This window comes from Bombina bombina, chromosome 2 (genome assembly GCF_027579735.1).
Source record: "Bombina bombina isolate aBomBom1 chromosome 2, aBomBom1.pri, whole genome shotgun sequence".
Lineage (NCBI taxonomy): Eukaryota > Metazoa > Chordata > Amphibia > Anura > Bombinatoridae > Bombina > Bombina bombina.
In genome coordinates, this window is record NC_069500.1 from 1,304,761,279 (window position 1) to 1,304,777,711 (window position 16,433).

The 16,433-nt window shown below is 39.8% G+C and overlaps 1 protein-coding gene across 2 annotated transcripts in view; it reads left to right on the top strand.

Annotated features, from left to right (window-relative positions):
- The window catches only part of ZBTB49 (zinc finger and BTB domain containing 49), a 207,681-nt gene extending 193,752 nt beyond the window's left edge, over positions 1–13,929 (top strand). For both annotated transcript variants that reach the window (XM_053704144.1, XM_053704145.1), the window contains one exon: positions 13,169–13,929. In XM_053704144.1, coding sequence (XP_053560119.1) covers positions 13,169–13,827 — 659 coding nt within the window. In that variant the 3' untranslated portion in view covers positions 13,828–13,929. The remainder of the gene's footprint in view (positions 1–13,168) is intronic.
- Positions 13,930–16,433: the final 2,504 nt, after the last annotated feature.

The window sequence follows — 16,433 nt, forward strand, 5'->3', positions numbered from 1 at the left end:
ATGCGGGACTCGTGGCAGAAGGTTCCTAAGGTGGATGGAGCTGTTTCTACTCTCGCTAAGCGTACAACTATACCTATCGAAGACAGTTGTGCTTTCAAAGATCCTATGGATAAAAAATTAGAGGGTCTCCTAAAGAAAATTTTTGTTCATCAAGGTTTTCTTCTCCAACCTATTGGTGCATTGTTCCTGTAACTACTGCAGCTGCTTTCTGGTGCAAGGCTCTAGAAGAGGCTCTTCAGATGGAGACTCCATTAGAGGATATTATGGATAGAATTAAGGCCCTTAAGTTGGCTAATTCTTTCATTACAGATGCCGCTTTCCAACTGGCTAAATTAGCGGCAAAGAATTCAGGTTTTGACATTTTAGCACGCAGGGCGTTATGGCTTAAGTCCTGGTCTGCTGATGTGTCATCAAAATCTAAACTTTTGAACATCCCTTTCAAAGGAAAGACCCTGTTCGGGCCGGAACTGAAAGAGATTATTTCAGACATCACTGGAGGGAAAGGCCATGTCCTCCCTCAGGATAAAACAAATAAAATGAGGACCAAACAAAATAATTTTCGTTGCTTTCGGAACTTCAAGGGTGGTCCCGCTTCAGCTTCCCCTGCTGCAAAGCAAGAGGGGAATTTTGCCCAATCCAAGTCAGTCTGGAGACCTAACCAGGCTTGGAACAAGGGTAAACAGGCCAAGAAGCCTGCAGCTGCCTCCAAGACAGCATAAAGGGATAGCTCCTGATCCGGGACCTGATCTAGTAGGGGGCAGACTCTCTCTCTTAGCTCAGGCTTGGGCAAGAGATGTTCACGATTCCTGGGCTTTAGAAATTGTGTCCCAGGGATATCTTCTGGACTTCAAAGACTCCCCTCACAAGTGGGAGATTTCACATTTCTCAATTGTCTGCAAACCAGACAAAGAGAGAGGCGTTCTTACGCTGTGTAGAAGACCTACATACCATGGGAGTGATCCGCCCAGTTCCAAAAGCGGAACAATGGCTAGGGTTTTACTCAAACCTGTTTGTGGTTCCCAAAAAAGAGGGAACTTTCAGACCAATCTTGAATCTCAAAATTCTAAACAAGTTCCTCAGAGTCACTTTTATACTACACTACGAATACAGTGGCACCACAATGGCAGTCTTTTCTATATTAAAGTTAGCTGGCACGATATATAAATCGTGTCTACAGTAATAATTTTGGCAGAAAAGTGGTGCTGTGCAGTATTTAATATACTAGACAAAAGAGAGGAAAGAACCTCCCAAAAGGCTGCACATATAGCACTCTATGCCTGGACTTGTTAGTAGAGAGGTTGGGAAAGTTAAAACCTAACTTTTAATACAATATTTTAAAATAAAGGATCAATTAAAATCAAACCAAAGAACTGTGGGCCCCTTTCCCCTAGTGTTAGTGTTAAGCCTTTGATATGTAAATAATAATAATGGGAAAGTGCACAGGAAGGCTATCTGACTCCAAGACCACTAGCTGGAAATTCCACTGAGACCAGAGTTGCTGGTGGAGAGCTATCTGTTATAGCTATAAATAATATTGTTTAAAGTTATTGGTATAATACAGATCAGAGCTCATAGTATTGTCTCAAGTGATCTTATCTTATTGTGTAACATCAATGTAAGATATCAGTAGAGTGGTGTTTATTGTTTGTTGAAAACATTCTTTTGGATTTCTTAACTCTTGTGAAATTGGAATATATGTTTCTATTATGTTGCATCTTTATAAGAACTAATTTTCTTCATTCAGTCTCATTGGAGTTGGACAGTTACTTATATTAAGTGTAGACTTTACTCATGTAAAGCCATTGTTGTGAATATGTTCCTCTGTTAGGATCAGAGTTACAATTTATGTTTGAGTTTAAAGATGTACATAGAAATTGTTATTTTCGTTTATCCCACTTGGTTGGACGCTGTTTAGAAGGTAAATCCATCTACTTTCTTTTTTCAATAGAGCAGTTTCGAGATTTCCTCCTCTGATGCCAAGTCTTATTTTTTCTATCCCTTGGCACTGTAGTTCTTCAGCATTAGCTTTGTGATGTTTGAGAAAGTGATATGCGACACTGGTTAGAGTTTTTTTTCATCTTTTTTGTCTTTCTCTGCATTTCTTATATTACGTAGATGTTCCATGATTCTTACTCTGAGTTTTCAACTAACACTGCCACAAACCAAACATTTCCAAGTGGCTTGAATTGATGTTATGCACCAAAGTAATATAAATAAAAGGTTTATGCTTGTTTAAACAACCCAACATTACGACTGCTTGAACACCCCTGATATCTCAAACTTGTGTTATATAACACGAGAGTATTACCTAACATAACACTATGAGCTTTGATCTGTGTTATACCTACAACTAAAAATAATTAAGTTTAGACAACTATACTTAAGTATTCACAGCCCAATGCAATTGGGTTTTACTACACAAGCATAAACTAGAATTCATATTGCCAGATATAAGTGACTCCAAAGTGGCTCAAATTGATGTTTATTACCAAAACAATATAAATGAAAGGCTTTCTGTTTATACAAATATACCATCATCCAGAGTGTATAAACTCTACTGATATCTTACATTGAGGTTACACAATAAGATAAGATCACTTGAGACAATACTATGAGCTCTGATCTGTATTATACCAATAACTTTAAACAATATTGTTTATATATATAACAGATAGCTCTCCACCAGTAACTCTGGTCTCAGTGGAATTTCCAGCTAGTGGTCTTGGAGTCAGATAGCCTTCCTGTGCACTTTCCCATTATTATTATTTACATATCAAAGGCTTAACACTAACACTAGGGGAAAGGGGCCCACAGTTCTTTGGTTTGATTTTAATTGATCCTTTATTTTAAAATATTGTATTAAAAGTTATGTTTTAACTTTCCCAACCTCTCTACTAACAAGTCCAGGCATAGAGTGCTATATGTGCAGCCTTTTGGGAGGTTCTTTCCTCTCTTTTGTCAAGTTCCTCAGAGTACCATCATTCAAGATGGAGACTATTCGGACTATTCTACCTCTGATCCAGGAGGGTCAAAATATGTCTACCGTGGACTTAAAGGATCATATCTGCACATCCCTATTCACAGAGATCATCATCAATTCCTCAGATTTGCCTTTCTGGACAGGCATTACCAGTTTGTGGCCCTTCCCTTCGGGTTGGCCACGGCTCCCAGAATTTTCACAAAGGTGCTAGGGTCCCTTTTGGCGGTTCTAAGACCGCGGGACATAGCAGTGGCGCCTTATCTAGACGACATCTTAATTCAGGCGTTGACTTTCCAGCTAACCAAGTCTCACACGGACATCGTGTTGGCTTTTCTGAGATCTCACGGGTGGAAGGTGAACATACAAATGAGTTCTCTCTTCCCTCTCACAAGAGTTTCCTTCCTAGGACTCTGATAGACACGATAGAAATGAAAATATTTCTGACGGAGGTCAGAAAATCAAAGCTCTTAACCACTTGCCGAGCTCTTCATTCCATTCCTCGGCCATCAGTGGCTCAGTGTATGGAGGTAATCGGACTCATGATAGCGGCAATGGACATATTTCCTTTTGCCCGCCTACACCTCAGACCACTGCAACTATGCATGCTCAAACAGGGGAATGGGGATTATGCAGATTTATCTCCTCAAATACATCTGGATCATCAGGACCACTTGTCTCAGGGAATGTGTTTCCGCAGGCCAGAGTGGCTCATAGTAACGACAGATGCCAGCCTGCTGGGCTGGGGTGCAGTCTGGAACTCCCTGAAAGCACAGGGCTTATGGTCTCGGGAGGAAACTCTCCTCCCGATAAACATTCTAGAACTGAGAGCGATATTCAATGCGCTTCAGGCGTGGCCTCAGCTAGCTGCAGCCAAATTCATCAGATTTCAGTCGGACAACATCACGACTGTAGCTTATATCAATCATCAAGGAGGAACACAGAGTTCTCTAGCGATGATGGAGGTAACCAAAATAATCCGATGGGCGTAGACTCACTCTTGCCATCTTTCAGCAATCCATATCCCAGGGGTAGAGAACTGGGAGGCGGATTTCCTAAGTCACCAGACTTTTCATCCGGGGGATTTGGATCTCCATCCGGAAGTATTTGCCCAGCTGACTCAGCTATGGGGCACACCAGAATTGGATCTGATGGCGTCCCATCAGAACGCCAAACTTCCTTGTTACGGGTCCAGGTCCCGGGATCCCCAGGCAGTACTGATAGATGCTCTAGCAGTGCCCTGGTCCTTCAACCTGGCCTATGTATTTCCACCATTTCCTCTTCTTCCACGTCTGGTTGCCAGAATCAAGCAGGAGAGAGCTTCAGTGATTTTGATAGCACCTGCGTGGCCACGCAGGACTTGGTATGCAGACCTGGTGGACATGTCATCGGTTCCACCGTGGACTCTGCCGATGAGGCAGGACCTTCTAATCCAAGGTCCATTCAAGCAGCCAAATCTAATTTCTCTGCGTCTGACTGCTTGGAGATTGAACGCCTGATTTTATCAAAGCGTGGTTTCTCTAAGTCGGTCATTGATACCCTGATTCAGGCTAGAAAGCCTGTCACCAGGAAAATTTAACATAAGATATGGCGAAAATATCTTTCTTGGTGAGAATCCAAGGGTTACTCATGGAGTAAGATTAGGATTCCTAGGATATTGTCTTTTGTCCAAGAAGGATTGGAGAAGGGATTATCAGCTAGCTCCTTAAAAGGACAGATATCTGCTTTGTCTATTCTTTTACACAAACGGCTGGCAGATGTCCCAGACGTTCAGGCATTTAGTCAGGCTTTAGTCAGAATCAAGCCTGTATTTAAAACCGTTGCTCCGCCATGGAGCCTAAACTTAGTTCTTAAAGTTCTTCAAGGGGTTCTGTTTGAACCTATGCATTCCATAGATATTAAGCTTCTATCTTGGAAAGTTCTGTTTTTAGTAGCTATCTCTTCGTTTCTGAGTTATCTGCTTTATAGTGTGACTCACCTTATCTTGTTTTCCATGCAGATAAGGTGGTTTTGCCTACCAAACCTGGATTCCTTCCTAAGGTTGTTTCTAATAGGAATATCAATCAGGAAATTGTCGTTCCTTCGCTGTGTCCTAATCCTCCTTCAAAGAAGGAACGTCTGTTGCACAATCTTGATGTGGTTCATGCTTTAAAGTTCTATTTACAAGCAACTAAAGATTTCTGTCAAACATCTTCATTGTTTGTGGTTTATTCTGGTAAGTGGAGAGGTCAAAAGGCTACCTCTTTCTTTTTGGCTGAAAAGCATCATCCGTTTGGCTTATGAGACTGCTGGCCAGTAGCCTCCTGAAAGGATTACTGCTCATTCTACTAGAGCAGTGGCTTCCACATGGGCTTTTAAAAATGAGGCTTCTGTTGAACAGATTTGTAAGGCGGCGACTTGGTCTTCGCTTCATACTTTTTCCAAATTTTACAAATTCAATACTTTTGCTTCTTCGGAGGCTATTTCTTTCATGTAATTAGCAAGAGTCCATGAGCTAGTGACGTATGGGATATACATTCCTACCAGGAGGGGCAAAGTTTCCCAAACCTCAAAATGCCTATAAATACACCCCTCAGCACACCCACAAATCAGTTTTACAAACTTTGCCTCCTATGGAGGTGGTGAAGTAAGTTTGTGCTAGATTCTACGTTGATATGCGCTCCGCAGCAGGTTGGAGCCCGGTTTTCCTCTCAGCGTGCAGTGAATGTCAGAGGGATGTGAGGAGAGTATTACCTATTTGAATGCAATGATCTCCTTCTACGGGGTCTATTTCATAGGTTCTCTGTTATCGGTCGTAGAGATTCATCTCTTACCTCCCTTTTCAGATCGACGATATACTCTTATATATATACCATTACCTCTGCTGATTTTCGTTTCAGTACTGGTTTGGCTTTCTACAACATGTAGATGAGTGTCCTGGGGTAAGTAAGTCTTATTTTCTGTGACACTCTAAGCTATGGTTGGGCACTTTTTTATAAAGTTCTAAATATATGTATTCAAACATTTATTTGCCTTGACTCAGGATGTTCAACATTCCTTATTTTCAGACAGTCAGTTTCATATTTGGGATAATGCATTTGAATCAATCATTTTTTCTTACCTTAAAAATTTGACTTTTTCCCTGTGGGCTGTTAGGCTCGCGGGGGCTGAAAATGCTTCATTTTATTGCGTCATTCTTGGCGCGGACTTTTTTGGCGCAAAAAAAAATTTCTGTTTCCGGCGTCATACGTGTCGCCGGAAGTTGCGTCATTTTTGACGTTCTTTTGCGTCAAAAGTGTCGGCGTTCCGGATGTGGCGTCATTTTTTGCGCCAAAAGCATTTAGGCGCCAAATAATGTGGGCGTCTTATTTGGCGCTAAAAAAATATGGGCATCACTTTTGTCTCCACATTATTTAAGTCTCATTATTTATTGCTTCTGGTTGCTAGAAGCTTGTTCACTGGCATTTTTTCCCATTCCTGAAACTGTCATTTAAGGAATTTGATCAATTTTGCTTTATATGTTGTTTTTTTCTATTACATATTGCAAGATGTTCCACGTTGCAACTGAGTCAGAAGATACTTCAGGAAAATCGCTGCCCGGTGCTAGAGCTACCAAAGCTAAGTGTATCTGCTGTAAACTTTTGGTATCTGTTCCTCCTGCTGTTGTTTGTATTGAATGTCATGACAAACTTGTTAATGCAGATAAAATTTCCTTTAATACTGTTACATTACCTGTTGCTGTTCCGTCAACATCTAATACTCAGAGTGTTCCTGATAACATAAAAGATTTTGTTTCTAAATCCATTAAGAAGGCTATGTCTGTTATTTCTCCTTCTAGTATACATAAAAGTCTTTTAAAACTTCTCTTTTTTCAGATGAATTTTTAAATGAACATCATCATTCTGATACTGATAATGGTTCTTCTGGTTCAGAGGTTTCTGTCTCAGAGGTTGATGCTGATAAATCTTCATATTTGTTCAAAATTGAATTTATTCGTTCTTTACTTAAAGAAGTATTAATTGCATTAGAAATAGAGGATTCTGGTCCTCTTGATACTAATCTAAACGTTTAAATAAGGTTTTTAAATCTCCTGTAGTTATTCCAGAAGTGTTTCCTGTCCCTGTTGCTATTTCTGAAGTAATTTCCAGGGAATGGAATAATTTGGGTAATTCATTTACTCCTTCTAAAACGTTTTAAGCAATTATATCCTGTGCCATCTGACAGATTAGAGTTTTGGGACAAAATCCCTAAGGTTGATGGGGCTGTCTCTACTCCTGCTATATCTTTAGCGGATGTTGCTGCAGCTTCAACTTTTTGGTTAGAAGCTTTAGCGCAACAAGTAACAGATCATAATTCTCTTAGCATTATTATTCTTCTATAACATGCTAATAATTGTATTTGTGATGCCATCTTTGATATCATTAGAGTTGATGTCAGGTATATGTCTCTAGCTATTTTAGCTAGAAGAGCTTTATGGCTTAAAACTTGGAATGCTGATATGTCTTCTAAGTCAACTTTGCTATCCCTTTCTTTCCAGGGTAATAAATTATTTGGTTCTCAGTTGGATTCTTTTATCTCAACTGATTACTGGAGGGAAGGGAACTTTTTTACCACAGGATAAAAAATCTAAAGGTAAATTTAGGTCTAATAATCGTTTTCGTTCCTTTCATCACAACAAGGAACAAAAGCCTGATCCTTCATCCTCAGGAGCGGTATCAGTTTGGAAACCATCTCCAGTTTGGAATATATCCAAGCCTTATAGAAACCCAAAGCCAGCTCCTAAGTCCACATGAAGGTGCGGCCCTCATTCCAGCTCAGCTGGTATGGGGCAGATTACGTTTTTTCAAAGAAATTTGGATCAATTCCGTTCACAATCTCTGGTTTCAGAACATTGTTTCAGAAGGGTACAGAATTGGCTTCTAGATAAGGCCTCCTGCAAAGAGATTTTTTTCTTTCCCGTGTCCCAGTAAACCCAGCGAAGGCTCAAGCATTTCTGAAATGTGTTTCAGATCTAGAGTTGGCTGGAGTAATTATGCCAGTTACAGTTCTGGAACAGGGGGCTGGGGTTTTTATTCAATCTCTTCATTGTACCAAAGAAGGTCAAATCCTTCAGACCAGTTCCGGATCTATCAATATTGAATCGTTATGTAAGGATACCAACATTCAAGATGGTACTGTAAGGACTATCCTGCCTTTTGTTCAGCAAGGGCATTATATGTCTACAATAGATTTACAGGATGCATATCTGCATATTCCGATTCATCCAGATCACTTTCAGTTTCTGAGATTCTCTTTCCTAGACAAGCATTACCAGTTTGTGGCTCTACCGTTTGGCCTAGCATCAGCTCCAAGAATTTTTACAAAGGTTCTCGGTGCCCTTCTGTCTGTAATCAGAGAACAGGGTATTGGTATTTCCTTATTTGGACGATATCTTGGTACTTGCTCAGTCTTCACATTTAGCAGAATCTCATACGAATCGACTTGTGTTGTTTCTTCAAGATCATGGTTGGAGGATCAATTCACTAAAAAGTTCATTGATTCCTCAGTCAAGGGTAACCTTTTTGGGTTTCCAGATAGATTCAGTGTCCATGACTCTGTCTTTGACAGACAAGAGACTTCTAAAATTGATTTCAGCTTGTCGAAACCTTCAGTCACAATCATTCCCTTCAGTAGCCTTATGCATGGAAATTCTAGGTCTTATGACTGCTGCATCGGACGCGATCTCCTTTGCTCGTTTTCACATGCGACCTCTTCAGCTCTGTATGCTGAACCAATGGTGCAGGGATTACACAAAGATATCTCAATTAATATCTTTAAAACCGATTGTACGACACTCTCTGACGTGGTGGACAGATCACCATCGTTTAGTTCAGGGGGCTTCTTTTGTTCTTCCGACCTGGACTGTAATTTCAACAGATGCAAGTCTTACAGGTTGGGGAGCTGTGTGGGGGTCTCTGACGGCACAAGGGGTTTGGGAATCTCAGGAGGTGAGATTACCGATCAATATTTTGGAACTCCGTGCAATTTTCAGAGCTCTTCAGTCTTGGCCTCTTCTGAAGAGAGAGTTGTTCATTTGTTTTCAGACAGACAATGTCACAACTGTGGCATACATCAATCATCAAGGAGGGACTCACAGTCCTCTGGCTATGAAAGAAGTATCTCGAATTCTGGTTTGGGCGGAATCCAGCTCCTGTCTAATCTCTGCGGTTCATTTCCCAGGTATAGACAATTGGGAAGCGGATTATCTCAGTCGCCAAACGTTGCATCCGGGTGAATGGTCTCTTCACCCAGAGGTATTTCTTCAGATTGTTCAAATGTGGGAACTTCCAGAAATAGATCTGATGGCTTCTCATCTAAACAAGAAACTTCCCAGGTATCTGTTCAGATCCCGGGATCCTCAGGCGGAGGCAGTGAATGCATTATCACTTCCTTGGAAGTATCATCCTGCCTATATCTTTCCGCCTCTAGTTCTTCTTCCAAGAGTAATCTCCAAGATTCTGAAGGAATGCTCGTTTGTTCTGCTGGTAGCTCCAGCATGGCCTCACAGGTTTTGGTATACGGATCTTGTTCGGATGGCCTCTTGCCAACTGTGGACTCTTCCGTTAAGACCAGACCTTCTGTCGCAAGGTCCTTTTTTCCATCAGGATCTCAAAGCCTTAAATTTAAAGGTATGGAGATTGAACGCTTGATTCTTGGTCAAAGAGGTTTCTCTGACTCTGTGATTAATACTATGTTACAGGCTCGTAAATCTGTATCTAGAGAGATATATTATAGAGTCTGGAAGACTTATATTTCTTGGTGTCTTCTCATCATTTTTCCTGGCATTCTTTTAGAATTCCGAGAATTTTACAGTTTCTTCAGGATGGTTTAGATAAAGGTTTGTCCGCAAGTTCCTTGACAGGACAAATCTCTGCTCTTTCTGTTCTTTTTCACAGAAAGATTGCTAATCTTCCTGATATTCATTGTTTTGTACAAGACTTGGTTCGTATAAAACCTGTCATTCAGTCAATTTCTCCTCCTTGGAGTTTGAATTTGGTTCTGGGGGCTCTTCAAGCTCCTCCTTTTGAACCCATGCATTCATTGGACATTCAATTTCTTTCTTGGAAAGTTTTGTTCCTTTTGGCCATCTCTTCTGCCAGAAGAGTCTCTGAATTATCTGCTCTTTCTTGTGAGTCTCCTTTTCTGATTTTTCATCAGGATAAGGCGGTGTTGCGAACTTCTTTTGAATTTTTACCTAAGGTTGTGAATTCTAACAACATTAGTGGAGAAATTGTGGTTCCTTCATTATGTCCTAATCCTAAGAATTCTAAGGAGAAATCATTGCATTCTTTGGATGTTGTTAGAGCTTTGAAATATTATGTTGAAGCTACTAAGTCTTTCCGAAAGACTTCTAGTCTATTTGTCATCTTTTCCGGTTCTAGAAAAGGCCAGAAAGCGTCTGCCATTTCTTTGGCATCTTGGTTGAAATCTTTAATTCATCATGCCTATGTCGAGTCGGGTAAAACTCTGCCTCAAAGGATTACAGCTCATTCTACTAGGTCAGTTTCTACTTCCTGGGCGTTTAGGGATGAAGCTTCGGTTGATCAGATTTGCAAAGCAGCAACTTGGTCCTCTTTGCATACTTTTACTAAATTCTACCATTTTGATGTGTTTTCTTCTTCTGAAGCAGTTTTTGGTAGAAAAGTACTTCAGGCAGCTGTTTCAGTTTGAATCTTCTGCTTATGTTTTCATTAAACTTTATTTTGGGTGTGGATTATTTTCAGCAGGAATTGGCTGTCTTTATTTTATCCCTCCCTCTCTAGTGACTCTTGCGTGGAAAGATCCACATCTTGGGTAGTCATTATCCCATACGTCACTAGCTCATGGACTCTTGCTAATTACATGAAAGAAAACATAATTTATGTAAGAACTTACCTGATAAATTCATTTCTTTCATATTAGCAAGAGTCCATGAGGCCCACCCTTTTTTGTGGTGGTTATGATTTTTTTGTATAAAGCACAATTATTCCAATTCCTTATTTTTTATGCTTTCACACTTTTTTCTTATCACCCCACTTCTTGGCTATTCGTTAAACTGATTTGTGGGTGTGGTGAGGGGTGTATTTATAGGCATTTTGAGGTTTGAGAAACTTTGCCCCTCCTGGTAGGAATGTGTATCCCATACGCCACTAGCTCATGGACTCTTGCTAATATGAAAGAAATGAATTTATCAGGTAAGTTCTTACATAAATTATGTTTTTTGGGAGAAAGGTTTTACAAGCAGTGGTGCCTTCCGTTTAAGGTACCTGTCTTGTCCCTCCCTTCATCCGTGTCCTAAAGCTTTGATATTGGTATCCCACAAGTATGGATGAATCCGTGGACTCGATGCACCTTGCAAGAGAAAACAGAATTTATGCTTACCTGATAAATTTCTTTCTCTTGCGATGTATCGAGTCCACGGCCCGCCCTGTCTGTTTAAGACAGGTAGTATATTTTTATTTTAAAAACTTCAGTCACCTCTGCACCCTATAGTTTCTCCTTTTTCTTCCTAGCCTTCGGTCGAATGACTGGGGGGGAGGAGCTATATAGACAGCTCTGCTGTGGGTGCTCTCTTTGCCAGAATATCCCACAAGTATGGATGAATCTGTGGACTCGATACATTGCAAGAGAAATAAATTTATCAGGTAAGCATAAATTATGTTTTTTCTGACAAATTTCAAATTTAGTTGAATTTTCCTTCCGCCTGCACCATGTGACACCCATCAGCCAATCTCAAAATTCATATATGTATATTCTGTAAATGTTTGTGCAAGTAGAAGCTGGGGTCTCAAAGTGTGCATATACAAAGATTGTGCACATTTTTATAGGGCTGCAACTAACGATTATTTTCATAATCGATTAATCGGCCAATTATTTTTTTCGATTAATCGACTAATCGGATAAAAAAGAATCAATAATTGTTTCCTATATTTTAAATGAAATCCACATACTGAGTTTTACAAATATAAACTTCAGACTAAAACTTTACATTAACACAACGGTTTGTCCAATTTTTAAGCAGCAGATTTTAAGCAAAACAAAACCACAAACTGTTTAAGAGGTAGAACTAGAAAGAGGTAGATTATCACTGTTTATAACATTTTGTTATTTTGCCTGCAGCAGAGAAGAGGCGCTCAGATGGTGTTGAGGTGTCTGAGATGTATAATTAGGGTTTTGCCAATTTTGCCAAAGTTGGATATTTATCTTTGTTAGCTTTTCCAATGCAAAGTGTTTTCCTCCTTGGCAAGCGGCATCTCAATATAGTAAACTTGGACTTCATTCTAACATAAAAAATATCTTGAATATCTATATGCAATGGTAAATAACCAGCTTTAAAGTCAGGGTAAAATATCTAGTCTGCTCTAAAAATAACAGATATATATTTATAGAGGTTGAATCTGGTACATATCACAATTTATTAAAAATGTAAAAAAAAAAAAAACAATAAAAAAAAAGTCAAAAGTGCTAAGGACTTTATATCAATAACAGGACAAAGCCTTACACATGTATCTATACAGTACATATAATCAGCAATAGCAAGCGATCCGCTAATAATTGTGCAAACAGATAATAGTGACATCAATTCAAATAACAAATCCCATCAATCTAGGGCTAGGTGTAAATAACAAGCTCGGCACTATATCATGTAAAGCACAGTCCCAAATCACCTGATTTTATATAAACAATACAAATGATGACTCCTATTTTATTTCTGGGTTGCACATAAGCCAGGAGTAGTTGTAAACTTATACTGTCCTGAAAAAGTAAAATGTCTGTAGACGTCCTTTAGGCTAAGGACATAACCATAAAACACAATACCATGTGCAGGAGCTCATTGTAGTGAAGCAGCTGGTGCTGTGCACAGACCAACTAATTGCAAACCAATTAAAGGATTATTAAATTCGTTGACACCTATTTTCGTAATCAATTATTATCGATTAAAATGATTAGTTGTTGCAGCTCTACATTTTTATAAGGGAAGTGAATTGGAAAGTTACAACTGCATGCATGCTCTATCTGAATCGTGACAGTTTAATTTTTACTTTAGTGTTCCTTTAAATATATCAAATACTTTGATAATTATAGACAGTAAAATGTAGAGTGCCGTATTGAAATTTCTATCATTTAACAAGTTAATACTTAGTTCAACCCTGTTTTTATTTGTACTTACGTATATATCAATGTCTTTTGTAGGAAAAAGGTTTGGTGGTTCTGGAGATTTACGCAGGCATGTGAGGACTCATACAGGGGAAAAGCCTTACACATGTGAGACATGCAATAAAAGCTTCTCTCGTTCTGCTGTTCTTAGACGGCATAAGAACATGCACTGTAAGTTTGTAGAAGATGGACAGAATACATCTGACGAGTTTTCTAAAGCAGTTACACCCACTGAGCTAGACAAATCTCAAAACTCTGATACATTGACTTCGGATGTTTCTATTGCTTTGATTCCAGAATCTAGTCAGTCAGTTGGAAATGCAAGGACTGAGTTTGAAGGGAGGACGGCACAATCTTTTTCCAAACTGCATACATTAGTTCATCAACAAGAGTTACCTGCTGAAGAAAAACTAAATATGGTTCGAGAAAAGGTCTCCAAATCAAATTTGTCAGATACATCCCAAAGTTACACATTTGCTGATGTAGACGTTGCAGTCACTGAGGAAACATTACAATCTGACATTTCTCTTATACGATCCTCTTTAGCAACTTTGGAAAATAACTGTAATGAACCTTTAGGCAATCGATCAGCAAGTACTTTATACAGAAGTTCTGATGGCCCATTCTTCTCTAGCATGTCTTTATGGGGGTTGGCTATGAAGACCTTGCAGAATGAAAGTGAAATAGATCAGTGATTTCTGTTTCTTATTTTTTTTTAAAAATGTAAAGATCTAAAATATTGCAACCAAATGTTTTGTGTTTGTCTTTTTGAACTAAAAAAATCTGTCTGAAATGGATTATTTTTATAACAAATATTTTCTTTCTGTGTAAGCAGAAAACATATTCCAGTCTTAAAACTGGGTCCCAGTATATAACTTACCTTTTGTTTTTTTATACTCTAGTGTGAAATTCAGATATTTTGCCTGCTTTTGCTGTAAACAACGTCTTTTCACATTTCATACATCAAGACTGGAGTGCCTCCATCATATTTAGGAAATTATGGCATCTAAATGACCCTGCAACATTATACTTAACAATTGCTTAGATCAGAGCACATGTTCATGTACATCTTTGCAAGCAGTAAAATCCCCCCAAAAAATGTTTGTCAAAATCCAGCTATATTGAGAATTAATAAGTAATGCAATTGGCATTGGAGACGCATATAATTTGTATCTTCAGTCATTGTTTCTTATCTAATATCTAACTGAAGATAATAGTCCCATGTAACAGACATTTCTGTATATGTTTCAATTACCTATCTTTAAATAGTTGTATTACTCTAGATTTAGAAGTTTGGAGACGGTTTATACTTTATTTGTAGAGATTTATTCCACAACCATATCAATGGATTTAATGGACACTGAATATTTAATGCTCATTTTATTTCTCTAATTACGGATGACCAAAAAACTTGAACTGGATTACACCACCACATATGTGTTTGGTTACTATTGATGTGACCACAGCACCAAATCCCATTTTTTTTTATTCAGACCATCAGTAAAAACATAGTAAAGACCTCAAGGCAAGGAACTGTAGGAACTGACGCCCCTTTTGTGACGTCACTACACTCCGAAGTACGTTTCGCCAATCACAGCTTGGCTTTTTCGAGGATCCTCGAAAAAGCCAAGCTGTGATTGGTGAAACCTACGTCGGAGCGTAGTGACGTCACAAAAGGGGCGGATCCTTGTTCCATACCGGACTTGAACAGCACTCATTAGACATTGTGATACACATAGTCTTTTGCTTGCAGCGGTCAGATTTGATATTATCTATAGCTAGCTTTAGGCTAGTCCTTTCTTAAGTTGCACTCACCTTTTATTGCCATTTTTTGTATGCTGATAGTGTGCTCCATGTGCCTAAGACAGCTCCCTTCAGCATCACATGGATCCAGAGCACCAACTGCATAGCTGCTCCACAATCAATATACTCACTTTGGGTCTGTGTATAAAGGGTGCCCCTACCTACTCTGACAAGGGACTGTGGGACACCAGCATTCCAAAATTGCAATCGGCTGCAGTGGCTCTGGGCTGCATGGAAGAGGAGTGCAAAGCCGAAATAGGTACAGCAGGTGTGTTCCGTTCTGGCACACCACCATACCAGTGGCACACAAACATCACCCCCCTAAAATTGTGGCCTTGGTAGGCAATTCCGGCCCTGACTGCAGCTTCAGGTCTGGTCCTTCCTTGAGGGAGGTAGTGGATGCAGTGGCAGTTAGCGTGGGCGGCAGGGCCTAAGGAAGTAAAGAACGCTAAAACGCTGCTCCAGGTCCTTTCGAGCTCCAGCAAACAACTGACACTGATGGGCTTGTGAGAGAGGAAATAGTATCCAAACACTCCAGTGCGGTGCACGCTGTAACGGCTGAGCAAACCGGAAAGGCAAATACAAAAAGAAAAACAGCTGCAGTTGCACTCAAAAAGGCTCCAAAAAAATAAATATTTATTCCTGACAATTTAAATGGCACAAGGAAGGACAATCATTGTGCCATTTAAATTGTCAGGAATAAATATTTATGCCATTGCGGCGTGCACTGCTATGGAGTGTCTGGATTCTATTTCCTCTGTCACAAGCCCATCAGTGTCAGTTGTTTGCTGGAGCTCGAAAGGACCTGGAGTTTTAGCAATCTTTACTTTCGTAGACTCATGTATTAGTGTGGCCAGTTTTTTTACATCTGCTGTAAGCAGCATCCACTGCTTGTTGCGCGGCAGCCGCCATAATGTTGAATGTTGCCCCTGGAGTCAGACACCAATAAAGGGCCAATTCTTGAGTGCCTCCAAAAAGTGCAGCCCCCTCAAATCTGCCGCTCTAGGCCCGTGCCTTGTTGGCCATGGCCATAATACCCCCCTGGCCTTACCCATAACCCCCAGTCATTCTCTTTGCCTCTGTCAATGAAGGTTGTGCGAAGTTAGTGTCTGAAGAACTCTTTTATGGGTACTTTTCCCTGCTAGTAAGGATTGGAGTCTAGCTGTGTCCACGTCAATCTCTTTAGTAAGAGAAGTGGTGACTTTTAGAAGTTAAAAGGCGGCGAGGCAGTCCTTGCTTTACTTTTAACACTTTGCTACCCCTTTGTGAAAAGTTGGTTACTCTGTTCTTTCTTTTCCTACAGGTCTATGACAGGGAGCGTAGTGCCTGCCACACCTTGAGGATCAGCATCTCTTATGCAATGATCTAAGGTAAGTGCCTTTATATTCTAGGTAATAAAGGGCAGCCGCACTTATGGGGTTAATCCTCCTTCTAGATCTCTTTTGTTGTTAGCTACAAAGATAATAATCCTAAATTAATATAAGGATTCATATGGGCA